General features: G+C 36.8%; 1 protein-coding gene across 1 annotated transcript in view; it reads left to right on the forward strand.

Moving 5' to 3' along the window:
- The window catches only part of TXNRD2 (thioredoxin reductase 2), a 566,113-nt gene that overhangs the window by 138,885 nt on the left and 406,199 nt on the right, over positions 1 to 21,029 (forward strand). Inside the window, 1 exon segment of the mRNA XM_053701924.1 lies at positions 19,471 to 19,533. Coding sequence (XP_053557899.1) covers positions 19,471 to 19,533 — 63 coding nt within the window.

The following is a 21,029-nucleotide window of genomic DNA, read 5'->3' on the forward strand; positions in this document are numbered from 1 at the left end:
TCACAACTGACATTTTTTTGCTATACCAAGCAAAATATCTTCCAATGTTTGCCCATATAAGAAATTTAATATCGAAAAGGTTGAAGCTTAAAATTTCCTTTTATGGCAGAATCATATCTACAAAAATGACCTTGCTACCAAAGCTCCTATATCTATTCCGGTCCCTACCAATCTCCATCCCCATAGCTGAGCTCAATGCACTTCAAAGAGATATTCTGCGCTTTGTCTAGCAGGGAAAACGCCCTAGGATAAACAAAAAAATTATGAGTACACACAGGAAGGAGGGTGGGTTGGGCCTCCCACATTTAGTATCTTACTATTATTCAGCTCGGATGGCCCAAACCATACATTGGTTTAGCAGTATAAAACAACCCCTGTGGAAACAGATAGAATCACAGATAGCTAACACTGACCAGATATATAGACTACTATGGTCTCCCAAAAAGAATAGCCACCCTTCACTAAATAAATATGTAGCGCTGTCCCATACTATTTTCCTTTGGAACAAACTAACCGCTAAATTCCCCTTGATACAGGGCAAATCAAAACTTACACCTCTAGTATTACCACAAACCACAATAGATTCCCACATACAGACCAAATGGGCTAACAAAGGACTGTACAGAATTGCAGACGTTTATGTTGAGGGAGGTTTTCTTTCTTTTGAACAATATAGAGATATTGACCCAAATGACAAAAATATATGGTACCATTACCTACAATTAAAATCAAGAACTCAAGCAGTACAAACTATCATTGAGTACAACTTTTGAATCTTTATGCCTAGCTAAAGATCCGGTGCATAGAACAATCTCTACACTATATCTTATATTCAATGGCAAATCTAGAGAGGCGAAACCCTCGCATATTCTGAAATGGGAACAAGACCTTAATAGGACTTGGTCCTTGGAGACTTGGCTAACTAATCTAGACAGAGGCCTCTCCTTCTCACACAATGCTATGCTGAAAGAGAACTATCTCAAGGTAGCATTTAAATGGTATATATATCCGACTAGATTCGGTGGATCAGAAGGACCCTCCCTGAATCTCTGCTACAGAGGATGTAATGAAAGGGGGACGTACATACATATGTGGTGGGAGTGCGATAGAGCGAAAGAAATTTGGGAAAACACTTCAACATTTCTTAGCGATCTTTTCCATAAACATATACAACTGACTCCGGAACAGGCCCTATTACACTTTCCGATTCCTAATATCTTAAGACAACACCAAAAACTAGTCATGACCATTTGCACGGTGGTCAGAGTTTGCATAGCACAGTATTGGAAATCCACTCCACCTAACTTCACTCTCATTGTAAAAAAAATAATACATCATTATGAAATGGCTAGCTTAGCTGGAGAGAATCTACATACCAAAGATGAATTCATCATACAGTGGGAGCCATTCATTATGTACCACGAAGCTAGAATGCAAAGAAACACAGAGCTTCAATAATTTCAATCAATGCATTGCAGCACACTTCTGAGAGAGCCGGGACCAGCTGACCAACTGACCAGCCGGCCAACTGGTGACTGACGACTTTTCTCTGATACCATTTTATGGGTAGACTTCGATTCTGTTGATCCTGTTAATACTTAAAAAAATGTCATATCCTTTTACGAAATAAAACAATATATATTGGTATAACATGCTATAAAGTGGTCTCAAACCAATACGGGTAAGAGATTGACACCATTAATATCCTGTTGATTGCTTGCTTTATGTCCAATTAATCTGATTGTACTTGCCGAAATTTGTTATGCATAACCTGTTATAAAAAACTTAATAAAACTTTTTCAAAATAAAATTGTTTCTGACTCTTTCAGATACCTTGGTATTATTATCCCCTCTAATCCTGAGGATTGTTATAATTTCAACTTCCATCCAGTATTTGCGAAAATCCAAGAAAATTTGAAAACTTGGCAAAACCTCCAGCTCTCTATCTCAGGCCGTATTGCTTTGTTTTAAATGATACTTCTCCCAAAACTATTATGTTCTTCAGAATATTTCTACAATTCTTTAAAGGGAAGGATATTAGGAAGTTTAATATCACATTAATAAGCTTTATATGGCAGAATTAAAAAACCTAGGATTTATTTGCTTAAACTTTCTTTACCTAAAAGAATTGGGGGAATTGTATTGCCAGATCTTCATCTGTATAATCTTGTTTTCCTTGCACGTATAGTGGTGGATTGGGTCTTTACTCAGGACTATTTTAGAGATAATGAGTTGGAACAAAATGTAACCTATCCATTTCTTCCAATAGCTTTAATTCGTTGCAATCCTAAATCAATATCCAAAGAAGTAAAGAGACTCAAATCAAATCAATATTTAATCCAGTACAAGCATGGTGGAGGATTTGTAAACTTTTAGATGTGGATTATCACATTTCCAATTATCTACCACTCCTGGGGAACCATGAATTTCAAGCGGGTATGCAATTGGCTCCTTTTCAAAGATGGTACAATTTGGGTCTCACTAATGTTTCTCATCTAATAGATAAGGATAGACAGTGTGCTAAATCCTTTGAAACTCTCAAAGGAGAATTTAATCTCTCCAACAAAGGAATTATTTGCCTACTTACAAGCAAGGCATTATGTTCTTAAATTAACTGAGGATTTTGGTTGGAATTGGTCATTGGGAGATCTGGAGAATTGGCTTGTTATGGTTAAAAACGGTCATATGTCAATTTCCCCATGTTACTAAGCACTGAGTTCTCTCAAAGGTGCATCCAATTTAGAGAAGATCTCAGATTGGAATATATTGATACCTTAGAGTAATATCAATGCTAGGTCTGTTCAAGCTTCTATCTTAAAAACCATGCAAGTTACTTTATCTATAACATGGAGGGAATCTCACATAAAACTATAAATAAATATATATATATATATATATATATATATATATATATATATATATATATATATATATATATATATATATATATTTATTCCTGAAAAAGGCTCTAGGTGTGAGAATCTTAACTTTAACAAATGTCCAAAATGCTCTTTCCCCTCAGCTAATCTTATACATATGATTTGGGACTGCTAAAAAATCAGGCAATTTTGGTTGAAACTAGAATACTGGATCAATAAGGGGCTGAAGCTCTCTCCTCTGACATTATCAGTACGGCATGTTGTCTTCCTATGGAGGGATACAAAGGAACTTCAGTTAAATGACAAAATTATCAATATGATTATCCTAGCAGCTAGGTACCTAATCTTTAGAAAATGGAAAGGGAAAGAGATCCCCAATATATACTAGAGATTAAAAACTACTTAAAGAAACAATGTATATTAGAACAAATAGATACTAACCTGAATGATGAACGTGACATTGGGTGTGTTTTTTAAGAAATGGTCAGTGTTTATTAAAACTCTCATAATGAGATTATCTGATCTATTCATTTTGAAATTCAGAGCTGGTGTTGCTTGGAATATGGTTAACTACCTTACCCATCTTTTATTATCTTTTTACTCTCCTTTGTCCCTAATTTTTTATCCCCCCCTTAAAAGATTAAAAAAAAATAGATTGAGATACTGAAAAAGTTATACTTGTATTTATTCTTATTTGATGCAGTTACATTGTATACAGATTCAACATAGAACTATGTTATTTGTGACCTAGAATTTAGCTACACGCCCTGTGAGGTGGAAAAATCTGTGATTGTTTTACTTTTTGCTGAGCCCTGCGTGGTGGAAGAATGCTATGTTCCAATGCTAGCATTTCTTACAGATTATATTCTCTATTGGTCATAAATAAAAGATTTAAAAAAAAAAAAAAAAGAGAATTCCTACAGCTCTGTTTTTTGGACAGGGGCATACCCACATTCTCTATATTAGACACAGCAAAGTAAAAAATATGTTAAAGGGATGTGAAACCCACATTTTTTCTTTCAAGATTTAGATAGAGAATACAATTTTAAACAACTTTTCAAATTACTTCTGTAATCTAACTTGCTTCATTCTATTGGTATCCTTTGTTGAAGAAGCAGCAGTGCACTACTGGGAGCTAGCTGAAAGCAAAGGGTGAGCCAATAACAGGAGGCATATATGTTCAGCCACCAATCACAGCAGCTCTTGAGCCTACTGAGTTATCCTTTTCAACTGATACCAAGAGAACAAAACATGGTGGATAAAAATCAATGATTTTTTTAAAAAAATCAAAAAGATCTGATTTTTTTGGATTTAAATCGGATTTTTTTTAAATAAAAATGCTTTTTGAGAAAAAATATATTACCATCCAAAGGTTATTCCATCATGAAATAAAGATTAGTTTTTTAATTATGTAGAATAAGGCTGTATATGTTTAATTTTTTTGTAAATAAATTCCATTAATCCATTCACAATGTCATTGTCTTTCAGAGGTTTTTGTAAAATTATTGGGCAGTTTCTCTGCCTACAAGATATTATCACAGATGCTTGGTTTACTTTTGCAGTTCTCAAAACTGAATTTGACTCAGCAGAGATCACATGCCTCTTCTTCACAGCAAAAATGTTATAACATGAACAGAGTTGAGAAAAAAGACCTTAAAGGGACACTGTACCCACATTTTTTCTTTTGCGGTTCAGATAGAGCATGACATTTTAAGCATCTTTCTAATTTACTCCTATTATCAAATTTTCTTCATTCTCTTGGTATCTTTATTTGAAATGCAAGAATGTAAGTTAAGATTCCGGCCCATTTTTGGTGAACAACCTGGGTTGTCCTTGCTGATTGGTGGATAAATTAATCCACCAATAAAAAAGGGCTGTCCAGAGTTCTAAACCTAAAAAAAACTTAGATGCATTCTTTTTCAAATAAATATAGCAAGAGAATGAAGAAAAATTGATAATAGGAGTAAATTAGAAAGTTGCTTAAAATTGCATGCTCTATCTGAATCATGAAAGAAAAAATTTGGGTTCAGTGTCCCTTTAATCCTAACTTCTACAAACCTATGAATACAGAATCAACCCCTTCAGTGCTAAGTTTCAAGAAGTTCAGTGAATAGAATAGAAACAATATTTTTCTGATTGTTTGGAGTGGAATAGATCTGCACAAGAAGAAAGTGAAACTAAGTGTGAGGAGGAAGGAGCAAGCAGTACTACAAAATTAAAGTGAAACATGTGGCAACTATTGTCAGTATCCAGTATCAGGGTCAAAAAAGTGCTGAGGAAGAGGAGTTAGCTATGACATGGGTATCCAGCAATCATCCATCTGTAATGCCAACTATAATAAACTTCAAAGCTAAGGGGGAACCATTCAAGAAATATATGTTTGCTGAAGATATTTTTAAGAAAGTCACACCAGTGAACTGGTGGAAGTCACTTAAGCACTTGGATTTAGAGACTGTTCAAGTAATGATTTCACTTTTTTTTATTTTTATTGAGTGATAGGTAATTACAACATAGATAACACTACATCAGTCTTTCAATTGCTTCACAGAGCAAGTATGATCATAATACACAGTCCAAGAAAATCAGAAAAACAAAAAGGAAAAAGGGGAAACAAAAATGGAGGGGAGTATGGGAAAACATAGGACAAAATTTGCACACTCATAAACATTTTCTTAAACATTAAATTTACAGCATTATTCCTCAATTCCATAATATCTATTATTTCTTAAAACAGTTATTCATGTAACTTTTCTGCACCGAATTACACACCATTTTGGGGTGGAGTCTAGATTATACCAATAGGATATGGCCCTGATCAAGTCAAGTGTAATACTACCGGCTGCATGATGACCTGTATTCCCCCCACAAAAAGGAGATGGACAAATAATCATCCAACCTTTTAGATATCACGAAATGGTACTTTTCTAACAATATTGTAGTAGATACTAAAGCTCTCCATTTCTCCACCGAGGACGGATCTATCCGTTTCCAATGTTGCGGTATTAATCTTTTGGCACTATTGATTAGTATATACAATAGTCGAAGTCGAAGTTTACAACTAACTTTTGGAAATGTATTAAATAATATTATCACCGGGTCTAAAGGTATTGTAATTCCAATAATCTTATTAGTTTCTCTTATAATGTCTGCCCAGAAGGGGGATATCTTGGGACATTGCCACCATATGTGCACAAAAGTACCCGGGTTCTCACACTGCCTCCAACAAGCTGGTGAGGTGTCCTTAAATATTGTAGCTAGCCTAGAAGGCGTAAAGTACCATCGACATTGAAGTTTAACATTCATTTCACGTATTAATACTGAAGAGGTATATCTGTTCATATTCTGAAATATCTGTAACCACTCCTCTTGTGGTAAATGGAGCTGCAGTTCCTCCTCCCACTTAGTTGTATATGACGGAAGCTTTCTAGAGTGGTATGTCAATAGTAGTTTGTATATTAAAGATAATAAACCTCTTTTAGGAAATTTCATGTAACACAGTGTTTCAAAGGCAGTAAGGGGCCTTAAAAATATTTTCCTTCTCTTTATGACTATTAATAAAATGAGTAAGTTGTTGGTAGCGGAACCATTGGCCAAATATCCCATTTTGATACTCTTGAAGGTTTAGTCTTGGTTTCACTGTCTTATTCTGTAGTATATGGTAACACAGTGTGGTCTTGGATAATGTTGTAACTACTTTCGGGAAATGGACAGCCTGAAAAGGTAGACTTGGATTGTGTAGTAAAGGAGTGAGTGGTGATGTGGGGGAGGAAATGAGTGGTATTTTCGTAAAGTGTTTATCCCATAGTTTATATGTCTCTAATGTTAATTTAGAAGTATCTTGGGCAAGTCGTCTATTCTGAGGAGTGAGCCAACAGTGGCTTCTTAACTGTGTGACACCTGCTAGAGCATGTTCCAGAGAAACCCATTCCTTACTTTGAAAACTTTTACACCAGTCAGCTATTCAGGTAAGAAACACCGCCCATCTATAAAATTGCAGGCATGGTACCCCTAGCCAACCATTTTCTTTTGAGCGGTACATTGTAGTTTTAGCTATTCTCTGTCTTTTATTGTTTCAGATAAACAAGTTGATAATCTTTTGTAGTGTATTTATTTGTGAGTCCGGAATATTTATAGGGAGTGTTTGGAAAACATAAAGTATTTTTGGCAGTATAGACATTTTGACTGCATGTATCCTTCCTATCCAAGAAAGGGTTTTATTTTGCCAGGAATTTAACTCTTGCTGTATACTTTTAATGAGGGGCTGGTTGAGTGAAGCCAGAAGATGTGGCTTAGTAGTTAAGTTAATCCCTAAATATTTTGTGGATATTTTTTGATATTTAAATTTATGGGCCAGCACTATGGCTTGAATATCAATTTGAGAAAAGCCAGTACTTAAAAATTCTGATTTATTAACATTCACCTTGAAATTTGAATATAGGCCATATTGGGTGAGTTCTTCCATTACAGCTTGGATAGAGCTGCATGGTGATGACAATGTAAGGAATATGTCATCCGCATATAGGGTGACCTTGTATTCCTGTGAGCCTATGCAAATACCTTTAATATTTGTATTTTGTCTGATTCTGGTAGCCAAAATCTCCATAGCCAATACGAATAGTAGCGGTGAAAGTGGGCACCCTTGCCTTGTACCGTTACTTATCGGAAATGAAGGGGAGATAGCATTATTTAGTACAACTTTGGCGCTAGGGTGACTGTAGAGGGCAAATATTTTAGCAATATATGTGGCCGGAAATCCAAACTTATCGAGGGTTAGTCGAAGGAAAGCCCAGTGTAGCCTATCGAAGGTTTTTTCCGCATCCATGGATGCAAATATAGAGGGGAGTCGATGTGTGGATGCATAGTCTATCAGGGTAATTATTTTAGTAGTGTTATCTCGGGCCTCTTGGCCTGGAGTGAACCCGGCCTGATTAATATCTATCAAAGATGGGAGTACTTTGTTCAAACGGTGTGCTAGAATTTTAGCATAAATTTTTGCATCCACATTCAATAGTGAGATGGCTCTAAAATTAGATGTACAGTCAGGGGATTTTCCCAGTTTAGGAAGAACCGTTATGTGAGCCTCTAACATGGATTAAGGGAAGGAGGTAGTGTGTTCTGCATGATTAAAGATATTCAACAGATGGGGAAGTAAGATTGATTGAAAAGTTTGGTAGTATCTGGTCGTCAGTCCATCAGGACCAGGGCATTTACCTTCATTCAGACTTTTAATAGCTGAGGCAATCTCCGAAGGCGTTATTTGTGAGTTCAAATTCTCAATTTGGTCTTCAGTGAGTTGAGGGAGATTACAGGTATCTAAGTATTTCGATATGTCTCTTTCCTCCCTATCTATCTCTGTGTGACTGTTAATTTTATATAAAGCATGGTAATAGTTATGGAATTGTTGTAAAATCTCAGGGGTTGTCTGAACCTTTGTGTTGTCTGATAACTTAAGGTGATGTATATATGCCTTTAGTCTTTTCCGCTTAAGTGCTCTGGCTAAGAATTTGCCTGCTCTGTTCCCTTTATAGAAGAATAATTGCTTAATGCGCAAATGGGTTTCTTGATGACAAAAAGTCATTGAGCTGGTTACGGTTGACTTTTAGGTCTGTTAAAATTTGGTTATTGGAAGGATCTCTTTTGTGGTCATATTCAGCTTGGGTCAATTTAGGGGTGAGTGAGTTGTATAGTTGTTTGGCTATTTTTCTAATGCGGGACTTCAGTTCAATAAATACCCCCCTAATGGTACATTTGTGAGCTTCCCACAGGGTAAATGGGTTGTCCACAGAATGCATATTTTTCTCAAAATATTCAGTCAAGGATTTAGCTATCTTTTCTAAGTTTAGGGGGTTATTTAAGAAGGAGTCTTCTAGTTTCCAAATATAAGGGGTTTGTCGGGTGCCAGGCCATTTCATTTTCACTTCCACCATTGAGTGGTCTGACCAAGAGCATGGTGATATTTTAGAGGTATTAACTAATGAAAGACCCTCCTGGTTAGTTAGAATATAATCTATTCTGCTATAGGAAAGGTTTGGAGGAGAAAAAAAAAGTATAGTCCCTTTTATCAGGGTACACAAATCTCCATATATCATACAGATTGTTGTCTTTAAGAGCCTTCCAAAGGAAGTTAGCAGTTTTTTTAGATGACATTGATTTTGCATTAGAAGTGTCTAGATTCGGTTCTAGCGGGAAGTTAAAATCACCTCCTAAAAAGACAATCCCTTGCGCCAGATCCAGATATTTACGAAAAAAATGATTTAAAGAAAGGGACATGTTTGGAGTTTGGGGCATATATATTTAAAAAAGTTACTTGTATAGCATACAATAGCCCTGAAATTCCTACATATCTACCGTCCGTGTCTCTGTCAAGTTTTTGAAGCATGAATGGTATAGTTTTATGTAGAAGAATACTAACTCCCCTTTTTTTGACGTCAGCTGAACTATGGTAGTGTTGAGTGTATTGAGACCCAAGGTATGCCGGTTCCTTATTTTTTTTAAAATGGGTTTCCTGTAAAAAAAAGGATGTCCACCCCCATCATGGCCATATCTGACAGTGCTTTATGACGTTTATTGGGAGAATTGAACCCCTTAACATTTTGTGTAATCAATGTCAACTTACGAGCCCTCGAATCCATAATAGGTGTGTAAATTACAGGGTATATGTAGAGCTTGTTTATGAGGAATAAGTGTAAAATCTTGAGTGCAACATAACATAACAATAAACTTCAATGTAAGAAAAACAATCGAACACTTCAGGACCAGACCAACAAGATCTGTAGTGGGGCCGCGAGCCTGCACAACCCTAAAGGCTGCCCCTGCCCACAACTCCACTATCCCGAAAAAAATTGGAGGGTATATGACTACAGCACATTTATACACATTTAAATGTAGATGATAATGGTGATGGGAGGCCCATGCACGAATTTTACTCATTAATAATGGTGCATTATGGCAAAACTAAATATCCCAACCATCCAAAAATGATGAACATACTAAGAAAATAGCAACACAGTTTATATATATTTATATTTAAACCTATTAACAAACCATTACCATACACAGTCCAGGGTGTATTTTGAGAAGTCAAAGGCAATTCCGGAAATCAGCGTCCAGTTCTCAATTTCGGAGACCTAGGTTGTATTGTCCTTTGAGTCTTAGGGACTTGAGATTGCTGAGATGGGAAGGGTCTTTTCTGTAGATTGCCCACCTGATGCCATTTCTGCAGAGTATTAGTGGAAGGATCCATATCTTGTGAGGATGGTGAGTCCCTTTCATCCTGTGGCCATAACTGCCCTTTGGTGTCACACCAAAGCCTCTCAGCCTCCACCAAAGGGGTTACAGGTATATCTGATCATACAGTATCTTCTGCACTGGATGGGCTCTGTACTGCATCAGCGTTTCAGCTTGTTGAAAGGCCTCAACAAGCTGGTAAAAACCGTTGGAGAGTTTCTGCAGTCAAGATAAGTGACTCAGACAAAACATATAGCCAATTCACTATCACTGATATTATATTCCATAGATACCATATAGTTTGGTGGTTTGCAGCTCTTACACTTGATATTTTACCTATGTGTTTAACACAAAAATTTTAAGTACCATTCTCCACATTCCCCTTAGCAGCACTCTTATGTTTTTTTTTACCAAAGACATTTACTTTTTCAATATTTTTTGTTAATGTTTTACTGTCTCTTTAAGAGAACAGTTAATTGCGCTATGCAGTTGGTGGTTCTCTTACTTTTCATAGCAGTTAGGGTGGGGCTCAGTTAGGGATCATCTAGATAATTTTTTTTAGTGTTTATTTAAAAATCTGAGGGTTTTTTTTTTTTTTTCAGGCTCTTGCCTGTACATCATTACGGTGGTTAACTACGCACCCTTTCCCTTGGTGCCCTTTCTCCTTATCTCCACTGCTTCTCTTAGCACCCTACAGACTTTTTCTTATCTATTTTTCTGGAATTTAACCCTTCCTTGCCCATAAGGTTGGGAGTACCCTTATAAGAGCTGCTAAGTAGGTGGGAAACATTCAAGCTTTTATGTTTAAAAAAATTTGTGGGGCCTACATTTCAACATGACCCAGCAGAATTTGGTATGCAGAGCTCATCCAGATGTCATTGTCCCCTTCTTGGACTCTTCCTCTCAGGAAAGATCTGTTGTCTCAAGATCCTTTTTATTATCATATCTCTGAATTTGACGGTGTGGAGGTTGAACACCTAGTCCTCAAGAGTAGAGGCTTCTCAGATTCTGTAATCTCTACTCTTTTTTTTTTGTAAGCTAAGAAACCAGTTACACAGAAGATTTACCATAACATTTGGAAATCTTATTTTCTTTGGTGTTCTTCGAAAGGTTTCTCTTGGAAATCATTTAGAATTCCAAGAATTCTTCAGTTTCTCCAGGATGGTCTGGAGAAAGGTTTATCAACTAGCTCTTTAAAGGGACAGTTTACTCAAACATTTTCTCCCCTTTAATTTGTTCCCAATGATCCACTTTACCTGCGGGAGTGTATTAAATTGTTTACAAGTAGCTCCTTTACCCTTATATTGGCATTTGAAATTGTTAATTTAGCATGTGGTATCCCCACCTATTCTGAAAGTTTGTGGCCGCGCGTACCAGCTATAGATAAGCTTTGTAAACACAGCCAGCAGAAGAAATTACACTCCCAGTCGGATATAGCAGAGATAAGGTAATACAATGTTGATTTTCCATTGTTCTCTCAAAGTACTGGTGATTGTTTTAAGGACAGATATAAGATAAAGAAGCAGGTATATGTGCACAATGTGATACAATAATGAGATCTGATTATACCTACAAGCTCAACCTATTTTATTAGGTTGTGGCTTCAAAACACAAAATCAGAGCTTTAATATACACAAATAAGCCTTAAAAAGCTAATTTTCATACATTTTTTACTCTGCAGTTGGTAAAAAAAGCAATTGTAAACACATTAAGGGAAAAACTATTTTACAGTATACTGTCCCTTTAAAGGGTCAAATTTCAGCCTTGTCTATTTTTTTTTATAAAAAGGTGGCTAAGTTGCCTGATGTTCAAACTTTTGTTCAAGCCTTGGTGAGAATTCGCCCGGGTATTAGGCCTTTTTTTCCACCTTGGAATGTTAATATGGATTTATCTGTTTTACAAAGTCCTCCCTTTGAACCTATGCATAATTTGGACCTAGAATTGTTGTCTTATAAGGTTCTTTTTCTTCTAGCCATATCTTCTGCTAGATGAGTTTCTGAACTCTCAGCCCTTTCTGATCCTCCCTTTTTGTTTTGTTTTTCATCAGGATGATACAGTTCTTAGAACAAAATATGATTTTCTTCCGAAAGTTGAATCTTCTGAGAACATTAACCAGGATATTGTTGTCCCTTCTCTGTGCCCAAATCTCTAACTTATTTGTCCATTTTCAGGTAATAGAAAAGATCAAAAGGCCACTGCAGTAACATTAGCTTCATGGTTGAAACAGACAATATGTAAAGCTTACTTGTGGGAATACTGCCTCCAAAATGAGTAACTGCACATTCAACTAGATCTGTATCTACTTCTTGGGCCTTCAAGAATAAGGCTTACTTGGAACAGATTTGCAAAGCTGCAACTTGGTCTTCTCTTCATACCTTTTTCTAAATGTGTCCATTTTGATGTTTTTGCTCCTTCAGAAGCTGCTTTTGACAGGAAAGTCCATCAGGCTGCAGTGTCCGGCAAAAAGTAACTGCCTCTTTGTCCCACCTGTCCTTAACGTGGACTCTCTGCTTTGGTATTGTATCCCACATGTTATGGAAACCCATGGACTCTCATCATCTGAAAGAAAACAGAGTTTATACTTACCGATAAATTTCTTTCTTTTGGAGTGAGGGGAGTTCATGGGACTCACCCTATTTTTTGTAGAATCTAAGGGCGACTGTTCTTATTTGCTTTTCTTAACCTTGCTTTCAGTCTTTCCTTCAATGTTTTCTACCTCTCCCATCTGCTTAGCTATACGTTAACTGGAGAGGAGTAGAGTTGGGAGGGATTAAAGCTCTTTTGAGGACTCTTGACCTCTACCTGCTGGCAGGAAGCATATCCCACATGTCATGGACATCCATGGACTCTCCTCACTTCGAAAGAAAGACATTTATTGAGTATAAATTCTATTTTTCTACAAAGTTCGTCATTAAATTTTGTGTTTTTTGTTGTTGTTTTTTTTAAAAGATAATTTGATAACCTTTTCTAAAGGATTGGAGTGTACACAGAGGGGTGATCACATGGGTGAGATTATGTAATTTAGCATGGGGAAGGGCAGAAGCTATGAGAATGATTCTTGTGGTGTCAGAACTTTTCTACTCATTTATCCTCCTAAGATCCATGTAATCACTTAAAAATAGCATTCACATATAGCACTAGACACCAGAGTATGGTCGCCATGTTTTGCAGAATAGCATCAATAATGCTATTCTGCAATATTATACTTCATGCTCCTCCCTGCAGCACATGTAGCTCATAGCTGTCCAGGAAAACATGACTAAGGTAGATAGCTTACACTAGGAAGTTTTTTGGTAAGAGGACTCTAATGGAGCTCCTGTCTCCCACCCTGCCCACAGATGACTGCTACTTTAAAAGAGAGGGATCCCTAGGTTGCTTATAATCACCCACACTTATAACTCTCCATGAGATATAATTGTCTCCCATTGTTGCCAAATAATGTCTTAGTATTATTTTGTGACATTTATGTCAGCACTACATAACTGTGTTTCTTTCATGTAATTAGCAAGAGTCCATGAGCTAGTGACGTATGGGATATACATTCCTACCAGGAGGGGCAAAGTTTCCCAAACCTCAAAATGCCTATAAATACACCCCTCACCACACCCACAATTCAGTTTTACAAACTTTGCCTCCGATGGAGGTGGTGAAGTAAGTTTGTGCTAGATTCTACGTTGATATGCGCTCCGCAGCAAGTTGGAGCCCGGTTTTCCTCTCAGCGTGCAGTGAATGTCAGAGGGATGTGAGGAGAGTATTGCCTATTTGAATGCAGTGATCTCCTTTTAAGGGGTCTATTTCATAGGTTCTCTGTTATCGGTCGTAGAGATTCATCTCTTACCTCCCTTTTCAGATCGACGATATACTCTTATATATACCATTACCTCTGCTGATTCTCGTTTCAGTACTGGTTTGGCTATCTGCTATATGTAGATGAGTGTCCTGGGGTAAGTAAGTCTTATTTTCTGTGACACTCCAAGCTATGGTTGGGCACTTTGTTTATAAAGTTCTAAATATATGTATTCAAACATTTATTTGCCTTGACTCAGAATGTTCAACTTTCCTTATTTTCAGACAGTCGGTTTCATATTTGGGATAATGCATTTTGATTTGACCATTTTTTCTTACCTTAAAATTTGACTTTTTCCCTGTGGGCTGTTAGGCTCGCGGGGGCTGAAAATGCTTCATTTTATTGCGTCATTCTTGGCGCGGACTTTTTTGGCGCAAAAATTCTATTTCCGTTTCCGGCGTCATACGTGTCGCCGGAAGTTGCGTCATTCTTTGACGTTATTTCGCGCCAAAAATGTCGGCGTTCCGGATGTGGCGTCATTTTTGGCGCCAAAAAGCATTTAGGCGCCAAATAATGTGGGCGTCTTATTTGGCGCGAAAAAATATGGGCGTCACTTTTGTCTCCACATTATTTAAGTCTCATTTTTTATTGCTTCTGGTTGCTAGAAGCTTGTTCCTTGGCATTCTTTCCCATTCCTGAAACTGTCATTTAAGGAATTTGATCAATTTTGCTTTATATGTTGTTTTTTCTCTTACATATTGCAAGATGTCTCACGTTGCATCTGAGCCAGAAGATACTACAGGAAAATCGCTGTCAAGTGCTGAATCTACCAAAGCTAAGTGTATCTGCTGTAAACTTTTGGTAGTTATTTCTCCAGCTGTTGTTTGTATTGATTGTCATGACAAACTTGTTAAAGCAGATAATATTTCCTTTAGTAAAGTACCATTGCCTGTTGCAGTTCCCTCAACATCTAAGGTGCAGAATGTTCCTGATAATATAAGAGATTTTGTTTCTGAATCCATAAAGAAGGCTATGTCTGTTATTTCTCCTTCTAGTAAACGTAAAAAATCTTTTAAAACTTCTCTCCCTACAGATGAATTTTTAAATGAACATCATCATTCTGATTCTGATGACTCCTCTGGTTCAGAGGATTCTGTCTCTGAGGTTGATGCTGATAAATCTTCATATTTATTTAAAATGGAATTTATTCGTTCTTTACTTAAAGAAGTTCTAATTGCTTTAGAAATAGAGGATTCTGGTCCTCTTGATACTAATTCTAAACGTTTAGATAAGGTATTTAAAGCTCCTGTGGTTATTCCAGAAGTTTTTCCTGTTCCTAATGCTATTTCTGCAGTAATTTCCAAAGAATGGGATAATTTGGGTAATTCATTTACTCCTTCTAAACGTTTTAAGCAATTATATCCTGTGCCGTCTGACAGATTAGAATTTTGGGACAAGATCCCTAAAGTTGATGGGGCTATTTCTACCCTTGCTAAACGTACTACTATTCCTACGTCAGATGGTACTTCGTTTAAGGATCCTCTAGATAGGAAAATTGAGTCCTTTCTAAGAAAAGCTTATCTGTGTTCAGGTAATCTTCTTAGACCTGCTATATCTTTGGCTGATGTTGCTGCAGCTTCAACTTTTTGGTTGGAAACTTTAGCGCAACAAGTAACACATCGTGATTCTCATGATATTATTATTCTTCTTCAGCATGCTAATAATTTTATCTGTGATGCCATTTTTGATATTATCAGAGTTGATGTCAGGTTTATGTCTCTAGCTATTTTAGCTAGAAGAGCTTTATGGCTTAAAACTTGGAATGCTGATATGGCTTCTAAATCAACTTTACTTTCCATTTCTTTCCAGGGTAACAAATTATTTGGTTCTCAGTTGGATTCCATTATTTCAACTGTTACTGGTGGGAAAGGAACTTTTTTACCACAGGATAAAAAATCTAAAGGTAAAAACAGGGCTAATAATCGTTTTCGTTCCTTTCGTTTCAACAAAGAACAAAAGCCTGATCCTTCATCCTCAGGAGCAGTTTCAGTTTGGAGACCATCTCCAGTCTGGAATAAATCCAAGCCAGCTAGAAAGGCTAAGCCTGCTTCTAAGTCCACATGAAGGTGCGGCCCTCATTCCAGCTCAGCTGGTAGGGGGCAGGTTACGTTTTTTCAAGGAAATTTGGATCAATTCTGTTCACAATCTTTGGATTCAGAGCATTGTTTCAGAAGGGTACAGAATTGGTTTCAAGTTGAGACCTCCTGCAAAGAGATTTTTTCTTTCCCGTGTCCCAGTAAATCCAGTAAAAGCTCAAGCATTTCTGAAATGTGTTTCAGATCTAGAGTTGACTGGAGTAATTATGCCAGTTCCAGTTCCGGAACAGGGGATGGGGTTTTATTCAAATCTCTTCATTGTACCAAAGAAGGAGAATTCTTTCAGACCAGTTCTGGATCTAAAAATATTGAATCGTTATGTAAGGATACCAACGTTCAAGATGGTAACTGTAAGGACTATCTTACCTTTTGTTCAGCAAGGGAATTATATGTCCACGATAGATTTACAGGATGCATATCATTATCAGTTCCTGAGATTCTCGTTTCTGGACAAGCATTACCAATTTGTGGCTCTGCCGTTTGGCCTAGCTACAGCTCCAAGAATTTTTACAAAGGTTCTCGGTGCCCTGCTGTCTGTAATCAGAGAACAGGGTATTGTGGTATTTCCTTATTTGGACGATATCTTGGTACTTGCTCAGTCTTTACATTTAGCAGAATCTCATACGAATCGACTTGTGTTGTTTCTTCAAGATCATGGTTGGAGGATCAATTTACCAAAAAGTTCTTTGATTCCTCAGACAAGGGTAACCTTTCTGGGTTTCCAGATGGATTCAGTGTCCATGACTCTGTCTTTAACAGACAAGAGACGTCTAAAGTTGATTACAGCTTGTCGAAACCTTCAGTCACAATCATTCCCTTCGGTAGCCTTATGCATGGAAATTCTAGGTCTTATGACTGCTGCATCGGACGCGATCCCCTTTGCTCGTTTTCACATGCGACCTCTTCAGCTCTGTATGCTGAAGCAATGGTGCAAGGATTACACAAAGATATCTCAATTAATATCTTTAAAACCGATTGTTCGACACTCTCTAACATGGTGGACAGATCACCATCGTTTAATTCAGGGGGCTTCTTTTGTGCTTCCGACCTGGACTGTAATTTCAACAGATGCAAGTCTCACAGGTTGGGGAGCTGTGTGGGGATCTCTGACGGCACAAGGAGTTTGGGAATCTCAGGAGGTGAGATTACCGATCAATATTTTGGAACTCCGTGCAATTTTCAGAGCTCTTCAGTTTTGGCCTCTTCTGAAGAGAGAATCGTTCATTTGTTTTCAGACAGACAATGTCACAACTGTGGCATACATCAATCATCAAGGAGGGACTCACAGTCCTCTGGCTATGAAAGAAGTATCTCGAATTTTGGTTTGGGCGGAATCCAGCTCCTGTCTAATCTCTGCGGTTCATATCCCAGGTGTAGACAATTGGGAAGCGGATTATCTCAGTCGCCAAACGTTGCATCCGGGCGAATGGTCTCTTCACCCAGAGGTATTTCTTCAGATTGTTCAAATGTGGGAACTTCCAGAAATAGATCTGATGGCGTCCCATCTAAACAAGAAACTTCCCAGGTATCTGTCCAGATCCCGGGATCCTCAGGCGGAGGCAGTGGATGCATTATCACTTCCTTGGAAGTATCATCCTGCCTATATCTTTCCGCCTCTAGTTCTTCTTCCAAGAGTAATCTCCAAGATTCTGAAGGAATGCTCGTTTGTTCTGCTGGTAGCTCCGGCATGGCCTCACAGGTTTTGGTATGCGGATCTTGTCCGGATGGCCTCTTGCCAACCGTGGACTCTTCCGTTAAGACCAGACCTTCTGTCACAAGGCCCTTTTTTCCATCAGGATCTGAAATCCTTAAATTTAAAGGTATGGAGATTGAACGCTTGATTCTTGGTCAAAGAGGTTTCTCTGACTCCGTGATTAATACTATGTTACAGGCTCGTAAATCTGTATCTCGAGAGATATATTATAGAGTCTGGAAGACTTATATTTCTTGGTGTCTTTCTCATCATTTTTCTTGGCATTCTTTTAGAATACCGAGAATTTTACAGTTTCTTCAGGATGGTTTAGATAAGGGTTTGTCCGCAAGTTCTTTGAAAGGACAAATCTCTGCTCTTTCTGTTCTTTTTCACAGAAAGATTGCTATTCTTCCTGATATTCATTGTTTTGTACAAGCTTTGGTTCGTATAAAACCTGTCATTAAGTCAATTTCTCCTCCTTGGAGTTTGAATTTGGTTCTGGGAGCTCTTCAAGCTCCTCCGTTTGAACCTATGCATTCATTGGACATTAAATTACTTTCTTGGAAAGTTTTGTTCCTTTTGGCCATCTCTTCTGCTAGAAGAGTTTCTGAATTATCTGCTCTTTCTTGTGAGTCTCCTTTTCTGATTTTTCATCAGGATAAGGCGGTGTTGCGAACTTCTTTTGAATTTTTACCTAAAGTTGTGAATTCCAACAACATTAGTAGAGAAATTGTGGTTCCTTCATTATGTCCTAATCCTAAGAATTCTAAGGAGAAATCGTTGCATTCTTTGGATGTTGTTAGAGCTTTGAAATATTATGTTGAAGCTACGAAATCTTTCCGTAAGACTTCTAGTCTATTTGTTATCTTTTCCGGTTCTAGGAAAGGCCAGAAAGCTTCTGCCATTTCTTTGGCATCTTGGTTGAAATCTTTAATTCATCTTGCCTATGTTGAGTCGGGTAAAATTCCGCCTCAGAGAATTACAGCTCATTCTACTAGGTCAGTATCTACTTCCTGGGCGTTTAGGAATGAAGCTTCGGTTGACCAGATCTGCAAAGCAGCAACTTGGTCCTCTTTGCATACTTTTACTAAATTCTACCATTTTGATGTATTTTCTTCTTCTGAAGCAGTTTTTGGTAGAAAAGTACTTCAGGCAGCGGTTTCAGTTTGAATCTTCTGCTTATGTTTTTCGTTAAACTTTATTTTGGGTGTGGATTTTTTTCAGCAGGAATTGGCTGTCTTTATTTTATCCCTCCCTCTCTAGTGACTCTTGTGTGGAAAGATCCACATCTTGGGTAGTCATTATCCCATACGTCACTAGCTCATGGACTCTTGCTAATTACATGAAAGAAAACATAATTTATGTAAGAACTTACCTGATAAATTCATTTCTTTCATATTAGCAAGAGTCCATGAGGCCCGCCCTTTTTTTGTGGTGGTTATGATTTTGTATAAAGCACAATTATTCCAATTCCTTATTTTATATGCTTTCGCACTTTTTTATCACCCCACTTCTTGGCTATTCGTTAAACTGAATTGTGGGTGTGGTGAGGGGTGTATTTATAGGCATTTTGAGGTTTGGGAAACTTTGCCCCTCCTGGTAGGAATGTATATCCCATACGTCACTAGCTCATGGACTCTTGCTAATATGAAAGAAATGAATTTATCAGGTAAGTTCTTACATAAATTATGTTTTTTAATTTTTTTTCTTTTCTTTTTTTCTCATCAGACATTAGTGACTGCGAAAAACATAGTGATTGCTACAGGAGGAAGACCAAAGTATCCCACTCACGTATGTGGCTTTTTCATTTTACCTTTATCTGTCCTTCTATTTCCTTATCAGATGCTATAATAATGCACTGGTAGAGATAAATCTAATTATTGCCTACTAAGGATTTCACCTTGTTTCCCTTCTGTGTTCACTGCCAAAAAGAGAAAATGAACCTTTTCACTGAGGGGCCACATTAAGATTTTCTAATTTTTTTTAACTATTTTTTTGAGAAAGTTACGTTACAACATGGAAACTAAAACTTTACACTTATTTCTCCATTATTTAAACAACTAATATATATTAACAAATATATCTACATCTTACTCACAGGCTAGTCTTTGATTTGAATACAACATTATGTTTAGTGCGTCGTTAGTTGGTAATGTCCTTTTAAAATTAAAAAATGTGCATATGTAGAAAATGCTCAATATTATTCACTTGCAAGAACATGTATTAATATGAACTCATATTGATCCTTAAAAGCTAAAGTTGTATGACTGTGTAAAGTACAACATAGTAGGAATACTTTACCAAGAAAAGCTCTAATTTGTATAAATGCAAATAAATATGGCATCTGATTGGGAACAAATGTCTTGTGCCTTACTGATTTTCTTTAGATTAACATTAATCTTAAGCACGTTCAAATGTTTCTTTCCCTAACAGAGCTGATTTTAAAAAACGGTATCTCTTTTTAATTTGAATTGACTTAACATTAGCAATTTCTTTATCAAGATAAATGCAGCAAACCCAAACACAGGTCCAGAAAATGATACATGTGATCCATACAATCATGATAGGATGTTGCAGAAAGCAGTACACTGTGTGCTGCAGATGGGGAAAAGTAGTGAAGGAGCAATGGGTGGATGAGTGAAGGGTAATTTAAAAAAGCAGCGGAGGGTGACATTGGACATTGATGCACAACCCTGTTTTTTAATATGCTCCGTAATCTTTATTACCTTTTCAAGAAATGACCAATACTGCAAGCTATTTATCATTTATAAGTGGGCTTTTTTTTAAATTATTTTTAATATCTATTTTTATTATCCGGCAAAGGGCATCTTAAAATAATCGTACATGATGCTACAAAGTATATGTAAACATAATATCCATACAAACATGTGTCCAATACAAAATCATCAAAATAAACAGTTTATATTATGACAGTCATTTTTGATGGGTTAATAACTCGGCACCCTTAACATCTTTAAACATTTTCCCATGTATACAATCATACAGGATGCAACAATAAATAAATATTTTCACCCTTTATAGAAATACCAACATTTTGAAAACTTCAGAGACTGGCACCTATGTAATTATTTTTTTTTTATTATTATTTTTTTTATTATTTTTTTTAAATGATTTTTATTGTAGGTTCAAAATAAAGCATACATGAATATCCAACAGTGACACATGAAAACAACACAGTATTTGCATGAAATAGGATAGTTTCAAGCTAACAGTGAATGCATCAGAAATTAAATTTAAAGAAAATAATATACAAGCAGTATGCCAAG

The sequence above is a fragment of the Bombina bombina genome, chromosome 2, assembly GCF_027579735.1.
Source record: "Bombina bombina isolate aBomBom1 chromosome 2, aBomBom1.pri, whole genome shotgun sequence".
Taxonomy (NCBI): Eukaryota; Metazoa; Chordata; class Amphibia; order Anura; family Bombinatoridae; genus Bombina; species Bombina bombina.